The following is a 10,611-nucleotide window of genomic DNA, read 5'->3' as shown; positions in this document are numbered from 1 at the left end:
TCAAAGTGCAATCCCAAACCTGGATAGCTATTACCTTGCTGGAAAAGGGATGTTGCCTGAAAGGAGACAGGGGCAGCACCTGTTGAGCTGATTTGGGAGGGGACTTGTCTTGGTCACCCGAAGTTTGAGCAGGAATTCAGGACATCACCTGCTTGTCCTGGGGCAGGAGGAGGRTGTGCAGAGCAGGGTGTGTGGAAGAGGCAAGGACAGGTGGAGAAGCAGTATTACATCGTTTGTAAAAATAGAAAACATGGAGAAATGTAGGGAGGGAGGGAGCTGAAGAGAAAGGCGTGGGGTAGATGGCTGGGTTTAATGTCAGCTGCTCTTCATGCAAACTGCAGCAAAAGCAACCAGCAGTGGTTAGCAGGACTCATGTGGGAGACCTGCACTCTGCTATATGAACCACGACTGCACACAATCCCTGCATCATCTTCATTTGGGCTTTTGTTTGATCTGTGACACAAAATTTGAGGGCTCAGGAGCAAAGGAAATGAAGCCCATGATGTTATTTCCAAGACCCACACAGAAGTGCAGGGTTCATCACCAGATGAGCCGTGGTGCCAACAATCTGTCCTGGGGGACTTGTGCTGGGCTGGCTCTGGGAGCCTGCCTGGACCCCCCCACCCTGCCTAGTGCTGGGATGTGTGCTCTGTGGGGAGGAGGGTGGRTGTGTCAGAGTCATGTCTGGGGGTCTGTGTGAGAGAGAAAGACATACTGGTATGTTTTTATGTGTGAGGATGTGTTTGTGTGTACATGCATGCACTGTGAATACATATATAGGTGTCAGGAGGGAAGGGGAGTGGAGTCTGTGCAGAGATTAAAGAAAATCAATTAAATTCTGGTTTGTTTTGAAATCTACAGTTCTGATGGGGATTGAAGTGGAGCTTTTGCATTTCACACTAAAATAATAATAATAATAATAATAATAATAATAATAATAATAATAATAATAATAATAATAATTAATAATAATAATAATTTTAGTTATGCAATGTTAAACTATCTGTTTTGAGCCTCCTTTAAGCCGCTAAGGTAGTCCTGCAGACCACTCTGAAGCATGGGATAAAGGATGCCATGTCCTGTTTCCGTCTATGCATAGGCATGGCTTGGGTAAAGACTCTCCCGGCTCCTTGGGCAGAATGTCAACYCTGTTTCACTCTTTGATGATAGCAAGCTAAACTGCAAACAGATTCAGGGCCTTTCTAGATATACTTCCAGGTCCACTCCTGCAAGCTTTCCTGGGCTTCAGCTCGAGAAAATACATGCTGTGGGATGCAATGATACACAGAGCACTGGCAGGACCCAGAGCACTCCAGCATTTTTTCACCTGTGCAGTAAGGTATAATGCTGGTAAAGCAACCATTAGGTGTGGGTGTGAACATAGAGATAAATAAATGACAAATTCCTAGCAGGAAGAAAAGAGGAGTGACGTGGTCTGTGACAATCATTATGGTCATGGTTGATCACAGGGAAATAGCTGTAAGGGATTCCCCCAACTTTATGCCAGCCCTTCTTTAGGCACGCATTAACTCTTGATATACTCACAGGATGGGACRAGGAGTATCTGCCTTAGCCAGGCAGAAACATCACAGTTTTTGAGTAGGCCAAAAGGTTGATTCTTTCCTTGATTTCTAAGAAAGAATGAAAGGTCCGATTTTGTCTGCCTAAATCAGAGAAAAAGAGRAAAAAACGCTTGTAAATGAGTGCAGAAGTTTAAGAACTCATGTGCTTATGGTCTGGTTACAGGGACACTGGTGCCCCTCATCAATGTGTTACACACATTGTGCATACACACAGATTACAGTTGGATTTCAGTAAGGCTGTTCTGTGTTCTCCATACAGCAAACACATACACACATTGTCATTTAGCTCACAAAGGCTGCTCAATGYGGTAAAACTCTCACTGCTGGTGATTCCTTGGGATGTTGAACAATGTAAGTATTACATACATGCATGCTTAGAGGCAGCGTGTTTTTGATGCTGAAGTCTTCAGTCGGGTGTTTCCTCAGAAGTTGTATCTTTATGTTGCAAAGACCACTGAGATCAATTGAAGTTTCCCTACTAGTTTCCGTGGAGAGGTATTTTAATTCCTATGGATTCTAGGTGAAAGCCTGCTCAGGACCATATCCCTTCAGAAGGAATGAGAGAGCACCTAGCCACTTTCCACACTGGCATTTGTGCTGTAATTCTCTCCGTGTTGAAAGCACACTGGGAAACAGGCTAGGAACTCTCACTGTGCCCTGGTACAAATTTGAGCACAGCAACACCAAACTGGCAAAAGGAATATATAAAGGGTATGAGAGTGGGACCCGTTTCTCATCTTCTTCCACCTCTTTTTTCCTTCCCGGAAAAGGAAGCTCTTACAACCAAGGACACGGAAAAGCTGCAAGCATCTCTCTCCATCCTCCGTACCTGGGTCTGGCGTGGGTGGGCGCGGTGCGGTTCGGCCCCGCCGGCGGGGCTGCGGCTGCGGGGACTCTGTGGGGCCGGGCCGGGCTGGGCTGTGCGGCCGGCGGCCACCGGAGGGCACGATTCCCCGCCGGCCCCGCTGCGGCTCCAGGTGAGCAGAGCCGGGCGGGCACCGCCGTGCTCCTGCGGCAACCCGAGCCCCGGCAGCCTGGSTCACCCGAGTTTCGCGGCTGTGAGCTGCTGCCCGTCCGCTCCCGGCTCTGCTCTCACGTGTTTCAGCGAACTCCAGTGTTTTTTTTCTCGCTGCCATTGCGCACCCGGGGGCGGCCGGGCTGCACCTGGGGAGAAAATCCGGCACACGGATCCWCCGCGGACACGCGAACACTTCCCACGGGTGTGCTTCTAGCCGCCAGCGTTTTGACAATCGCTTCGTTCGGAAGCTCTGGAAAACAGAKGGATAACGCGGAGCTCCTCCAACGAGTCAGTTTCATTATCAAAATTACTACAGTGATTTTTATTTATTTATTTATTTTTTTTTTTTTTAAACGGTTGTCATTTGGCCGTTTGTGTTACAGTCGTAGCAGCTTGCTGCCGCGAAAGGATGTGACAGGGGTGTTCCCAGCGTTCCCCGTGTCCCCAGAGCGCGGCCGGTCCCATTCTTCCCGCCTCTGGGCCGGCGGCAGGGAGCGCTGCGCCCACCGCGCACCGGCCTTCGGCATCGCCTTCATCCATCCTCCTTTCTTCCCCGCTCCCGATTCCCTGCAAGGCCGAGAAATACCTATATCCTATTAACAAACTAGCAATCCCACATAGAAGACAGGTGTCCCAATAAATTAAGATCTGAAATCATTTGCAACGCGTGTTTTTGTATGAAATCTTTAATTCAGCTCCAGAAATAATTTGTGGCAGTGAATGGGGCTGTTTAGGCAGATTCTACTTTGGTGGAAGCCTGAGTGGTACTCTCTCATGTATCCTAGACAAAACCAGTCCTTCCCATCACAAGAGATCAACACATCTAAGCTGTGGTGGAGCTCTGTCCCTAATTACAGCTCTGGGTCTCGCTTATGTGGTTTCACATCTAAATCTGAAAAGACCACTTAGTAAAACAAGCTTATCTGCACTCCAGGGGATAATAATTAATTTTTATTAATAATAGAGCTTATTTGCTGTTTCAGGTCCTTTGATTTTTTTTCCCATCTCTTCCATCTTTCCCGAACTACATAAATATATTTATTTTTTTTGTATTCTTCTTACTCCCACACATCACTCAAATCTATATATTCAGTCTTTCAATACACTTGGCCCATGGAAAATCCATGGAACTTCAGTACCTTTTAGCCACAAATTCTGCATTTTTCTTCCAAGATGGAGGAGGGTGCACCTCCAGCACAGGTGATGGATAAAGCATTCCACAAAGCCTTCTTCTTACAGGTGGACTCAAACTGCCTGCAGCTCAAACAATTTGAGTCAAAGCCATAGAGCCAGAATTTCAGCATGAAAGTGACTTTTTACCCTATGAGCCATGTTTGCAACCCTGTGCTTCCTASTGTATGTGGTCTCCTTTAGGCTTTCAGGTGCTCTTGGAGTCTCACTTCTCTTTCTCAGATGAAGATGAAAAAAAGGTCATGTGAGAAGCAACCACAACTCAATGAACATAGAAGTTCAATAGACAGGATAACAGGCTGTCTTTTACCTCTGAGGTGGGCAGCATAGTCTGGTGTGAGGGAAAGGGTCATCCCAACATACACGTTTGCTTTCCTGGGGAAAGGAAATATGGGGTTTTTTTTTTGATTAGTAGGCTGATTGAATGCCAAATCTGCAACTTGGAATCCATCCACGTTCCCAGCCCCAGATCACACAGGRGCTGACTGTCACCATGCAGGTGAGGAGAGCCTGGAGGGAAAAGGTTCACAGGAAAGAACACCCATCACATTGTTTCCACAATTACCTTACTTCTAAGGACACCTACCTAAAGCTAAAGCTTTTGAGTGAGCAGGGGTTTATTTCCATCTCTGCCAGGTTTTATTTCCTTTCAGAAAAGGCAGACAGTGTGGATAAAAGTTGACATATTCTTTTCTAAGTGAGGAGGTTATAACTGTTTTGTGCTATGGGCTATCAGCTATGATGCCTACAGATCTTCTATCAACCATCAGCCCTCATTTTACAGTCCCAACCTCATTTTCTTTCCTCCAGAATATAGGATRATGATTAGATTACCTTGCTCACAAGAGATGGATGTCCACAGGTCCATATCCTGTTTGTTGTTTTTGGTTTTTTTTTCTGTCCAAAGATCACACAGTAGGTCAACAATGAAGCTGATCTAGAGCACAAATCTTGGTTACCAAATTCCAAAATAAATTTTCCAGAGAGGCAGTAGTTTATTGATATGGTAAAGTAAATTAGTACACATTCACTGTTCATAGCTGTGTTCGCATTTGACTATTTATGAACTCTGACCTCCAAACAAGCATCTGTATTTGTATTGATGTGAAGTACTGTGCTGCTTCTTCCTTGAAAAGTATCTATATCAAACATTCTCATGCCAAAATCTACTATCTGACCTTGTAGCACTAAAAATAGTCCATGTCAGAAACAGAGAAATATTTGTTTCTCCTTTTAGAACACTTGTGCTTACATTCATTAAGGACTTGGTCCAAAATCCTTTGATGTCAAGGGGAGTGTTTCAGTGGGCTTTGGATTAAGTCTTAAAAAGGGTGAATTAAACTTTAAATTAAATAAAAATTACAATGGGTACAGCCTAAGAGTATAAGCAATATGTAAGCAGGGCTGCCTTTGGAGTAAAGAATCTGTCACTGTTCTCTAATATTTAGCTGAACTCGTGGAACTTTTTGTTATTAAAAAATAATCCTTTTCAARAAGGTTATAAATAATTTTTAGTCTTCMAAACATCCACATTTTGCTGCATGGRAGAAATGTTGTTGCTTACCTAGTAAATGCAAGGATGCTCTGAGCTCAGTAGGACATCTATGGGCTAGACCCTAAACAGTAAGATATGGCCCAGATTTTCAAAGTCAGAGCAGAGACCTAATTCCAAAATACWTATCTGACTCTAGAATATGTTCAGGTTTATGTCTCACTTCATATTTGAGCAATTTAGGACATTTTCTAATGTCTAATGTTAGACTAATGTTAGWCTTTGTTTTTCACACTTTGCAAAAAGACTAATGCAACTCTTGATACAGATRGCAACAGCAGATACTGTAATTAATTTAAAGGTAGAGGATGTGCAATGGAATATAACAAGGGCTTAAATAAAAAAAAAAGAAATTTGCACCTTCAATTAGTAATCCTTTTCTCTCTGACAATGCATAGTGTTTAAAGCATCCACTTTTATAAAAAAGAAACCAGTATTAAAACWAGCTACAGCCTCACAGAGCTTACTGCACTRCTTCCTTGTAATTACTGTATTAGAWGTTTGAGTAGTTTGAATGACATATGTCTGGAGGATTTTTTGCTGAATCTGGGTTGACAGTAAAATGGTCATYATTCTTCCCAAAGAGATAGAAGTTTGATCAATTATATTTCAGTGGCTTACAGCCATGTGCTATCTACAGTGACATTTATGATCTATTTTTGTTATCCCCAAATGGCCTTCAACCTAGCTGTTATCCGCCAACATGTTCAAGTTTTGGTCAGTGAAAATCCTTTAGTGTCTTGGAAAGATTCATGATGTTGTCTTTTGGCCAAAGTCCATTATGGGTAACTACAGCTTTATCTGCATTCAACATATGTAATTGAGTGGCTGTGGTATGGCACRCTGTCATTTGGCTTCATTTCAATCAACTGAGATAACTCTCTGTGTTTTCTTTCCTATAACACTGTGTCATGTTGCTGTGAAAAGTGAAACAGCTGCCACATTCTCCTTCTYGAGGATGCCTCCCAGAATGGGCTGCTTCTTCTGAGAGGACACCACAGCCTCCAATTTGGCAGGTAAAATTTTGCAACACCAAATCCTTCCATCTGTGGTTTCATGTTGTCAGTTCATTGCAGGAACTAATAGTCTGGTCTAGATGTCAAACTTTCTGATTTGTTAGTGTAGCTGGCAGGTTAACTGTCTAAGYCTTACCATTTCCTCACAGAATTCACTGCGGGTAGGAAATTTCATCCAAAAAAAAAAGAAGAAAAATGACCATCTTTAAAGATTATATACACTATTGGGAAATTAAGTTCTTAATGCTAAATCAGATGTATCATAGGAAGCACTTCATAATTGCTCACATTAAGGGTAAGGGGCCACCCCAAAGGCATATAGATGGAGGAAAAAAAGGCAATACAGCCACTCAGCTATTACTGCAAGAAACAGCCCTTCATATTCCCACAGACCGAATGTATATCAGAAACAAGTTATACTGCTATATAGAGGTAGAAGATGCTTTTTCATTCCTTGTGGTTATGGGAACAGGAGGTGTTGTATTTCTCTCCGTGCATATCCCTCCCAAACTRTTCATTGAGGAAAAAAATGATTTCTGCTGCTCCTTAAGTCATGGAGGTTAGCAAAATATTATATGAAARAAAGTTGCCATTAAACTCTGCTCAAGAGCATTTGGAAATGTCRTGTGAAATCCACGCTGGAATAGGTGCTACTGTAAGGGCATCAAAATGGAAGGGAATGGATTAGCAGCTCCTCAGTAGCAGCTGTGGCACCACAAATGATGCAGAGGCATCACCTCATTTGCAATACCAAGGAGAGCAGTGCCATGCAGGCAGTAGGAGCGTTATACAACRTGGAAAGAAACCACAGCAAATATAGGTTTGTGTTTTCCCAAAGTTTGCACTAAGAAACCTCCACGGTGTTACCTGTGTTTCCACTGTGCCACTGCAAGGTGATCATTACCAAACTCTGTGTAGACTTTCTGTCCTTTGAAAATGTGTCTCTGGATATTTTCAGTGGAAGAAAATACTTTGGAAATAAAGATTTCTCTTTTCATCTCTGAGGTAACACTGCACCTTTGGGTTGATATTTGGTGTTTATGTGCTATGGAAGTGATTCAGAAAGCCTCACAATAAATATTTCTTATGACCCATAACTTCACAAGAACTTATGTTTTGTAAGGAGAAGCAGGGTTGAAGTGGGTGTCATTAGAACTTTTCTTTTGCCATCATTCTCAGCATGCCTTTGCAGCATGAAGGCAAAAACCACTGATCTTGTACACTAAAATGCTCTCCAGTCAAATATTTGGCTTATGCACTGGATCCTTCAAATAATTTGACCAATGGGGTGCTAAAGATTCAGGTTTCTACTACTGTCAAAAATGAGAAATTTATATGGTTTTGTTTTGTTCTGTTTGTTTGGGGGTTTTGWGGGGTTTGGTTGGGTTTGGTTTATGTATTTCAGGAGATGTGCCTGCATRTTTTAAATATGACAAATGTTGTGTGTTCTCATCATGGCTTTGGTAGAATTTATTTCTCTCCTAGGGCAACCCCTGTGCTGTTAAGATCACAGAACTTCCTCAGYACAATGTGGCTCAGCCCAAAGGTATGGCAGTTTTGTTCTGAGAGGGGATGCTGTAATCATTCCGTTCCTGGATATTTGAAACACGCAGCAGTGAGAACTGACTTATGCTGCTGTCAACCCAAGTAGGGATGACAGAATAAAGCAATGAGTCGGTGCATGTCTCCAAATTTAATACCTTGGGGCTGGCAAAGGTGTTTGCAGCAAAAGGATTTAAAAGYCCATCTTACCAAGGACTGGTTTAGTAGTTGAGCACAGTTATCAGTACTTCAGAGAAAGTTCCATTCGCTCATGATTAAAATTGGGATTCTGTACTTCAAGGAGGTGGCACCTGATGGGGACCTAAACTGTCAGTTTAATTGCATTTGGCAACATTCAAGATATCTGAAAAGAGAATTTAAACTGAGTCAGATGTAATATGAAATGAATTCCACGCGCCTTTATGTAAGGCACAGAAAGATCTGAGATAGCCCTTCATTTTACAGTCTCTCAATCATCTTTCCCCTTTTATTTTTCTCCATTACTCTTATTCATCATCCTACAACTTCTTTTGCATCTGGTAGTTTGCAGAAATCCAATGATATTACAGAATTACTGCAGTGTTCTAGCATATAATTAAAATATTAATAAAATAGATTAAAACATCTTTCTGCATATTCACTTAATGCTCTTTATATTTTGTATCATATATGATAATACTGACAACAAAAATGTGAACTACTAAGATTGCAAGGACTCACAAATATCTCCAGATAATGTTGAGTCCCACATATCTGATTCAGCTCGAAGTTATTTAAAAATAATTTTAAAATTACTCCTGTACTCYGAAAATTTCCTGGCGACTCAATGACTTAGTTATGTACATTATTTTAAAAGACTTCATAGGAGCTTCAATGGCCAAGATCAGGTCCAGGAGCACCTTGAAACATCTGAAACACTTCAACATTTGGATAATTACATACTTTTGGGGCCAACCCACATTTCTCTTTGGAAAACATTTCCCCTGCATGGCTGCAGACAACAGATGGATCATATGATCTCTGCGTTTGGAAAGATGGCATAATTCTGGCAGGCTGTCAGTTAARTGAGAGAGGCTGATTTCAGATCCTCATTAAGAAAATATACAACCACATGGAGTGGACTGAATGGCAGAAAGCGATSGCTGGCGCCAGCTTTAATAGAAAATATAGCACACTTGCAACATGAAATCTGCTGAGCTGTGGCTGGATCTAGCTCTATCAGGTTTTACATTCTTTTCCCAAATAAATGTGTTCTAAAGAGACGTTCTTTGTAGTGCAAGGRCCTTCTCTTTGCCAGGATGGGGGGAGCAGAGCAGTGGAGGGTTAAAAGGAAAAGTCAAAGAACCACCAGGTCTAGGGTTGGAGCAGGGTGCCGAGGCTCTGTTGAGTTTTCCCTTACACTTGCARAAGTTTGTTAAAACTTTTCTTTATATTTCTAGTCTCTTGATATATTTATTAGGATGCAGATGGAACTTTACACAGAAACACCCTTTGGAGAGAGCATGGCACCTTCCCATTGCAGGGCTCTGGAACAAGGACCAGTGCCTTCCTTATGCACATTTCCACATGGAAGCAGCCCTGCCAAGCCCCTAAGAGCTTGAGTAGGAAACCCAGGGCACTGTAAAAGATAATATAGTTTCCCAGCAAYACTGGATATGAGCAGTAATTTCACTGTAATCACTATGCAGTGCTGAAGAGAAAAGAGTTAGTGGAGCTGCACACCTCCATTCTCCATCAAACACAAAAATAATGGCTATGGCTCCAGGTCACAAACTTTGCTTCAGCAGTGATATCAGGATCTCCATACCATATCCCATCTAGGCCACACAAAATAATGAATAATCATAAATCATTGGTTGTTTTGAAAATCCGTGCTAAACTATCTTTTAGCTGGATTTGAGACATTGAAATGTTCAAGCAGTAACAGTGGTTGCTGTGGTACATTTATTCCTGTATCCTTTGTTCTATAGCCACCACACTTCCCTCTGATAAATATAAATCTCAAAAGTTAGAATCATTAACAAGGTTAAAGACTGAATAGTAAGTGAACAATGCTAGAAATAAAGAGAAGTATTAACATTTGAATTAACTTCTCTCAGTGCATGTGTTCATGTTGAAGACTCTCCACTCACAGATTTCTCTTTGCTGTGTACAAAATCATAAAATGCACTACTTTCCCTTGATCTGTAAGCCTTAGAGCAAAAGAAGACAACTGGAACTCGCAGGGCCAATTATTATTTTTCTTCTGCTTTCTGAGCTAAGGAGAGGCAGTAAACCAACAGGATATTCTTTATCTCTATTTTTGAAATTATGTCAGAGGTATGACAGAAGCATAGACAGACCTAGAATCTCTGTGATTACTTGTTTGAGATAAAGCCATGTGTGACAATAAGGAAACCTTTYCTCCTGCAGTGCAACAGCTCTGTGTGGGAACCATTCAAAATCCCTCAGCACAGGAGGAGCTGCTCTGAAGGCCCTGAAGCTTTTGAGAACAGTGAAAGCCACACCACATTAATATAATGCACACAACAATTTGGATATGTTACAGTTCTTGTAAGTACATATAAATGTGGAAAGTTATACTTCAAAAGTAAGGATTACAGAATTACTCCCCTATTTTGACTTCTTTGAAGAAATAGAAATGTTGGCTTTGTAAGAACCACTGAACTGGACTGTAGCTGGTGATCAGCAGAGTGGGTAGTATCCCTG

At 41.9% G+C, this 10,611-nt stretch overlaps 1 protein-coding gene across 1 annotated transcript in view; it reads left to right on the top strand.

Moving 5' to 3' along the window:
* Positions 1–6,431, top strand: part of LOC130576759 (uncharacterized) — a 7,869-nt gene extending 1,438 nt beyond the window's left edge. The window contains exon 3 of the mRNA XM_057371647.1: positions 6,272–6,431. Within this exon, the coding sequence (XP_057227630.1) occupies positions 6,272–6,332 (61 nt within the window). The 3' untranslated portion in view covers positions 6,333–6,431. The remainder of the gene's footprint in view (positions 1–6,271) is intronic.
* The last annotated feature ends 4,180 nt before the right edge of the window (positions 6,432–10,611 follow it).

The sequence above is a fragment of the Malurus melanocephalus genome, unplaced genomic scaffold, assembly GCF_030028575.1.
Source record: "Malurus melanocephalus ecotype Western Australia unplaced genomic scaffold, MMel_1.1 scaffold_150, whole genome shotgun sequence".
NCBI classification, from domain to species: Eukaryota; Metazoa; Chordata; class Aves; order Passeriformes; family Maluridae; genus Malurus; species Malurus melanocephalus.
The sequence above is the reverse complement of the archived record's forward strand: the minus strand, read 5'-3'. Positions and strand labels throughout refer to the sequence as shown.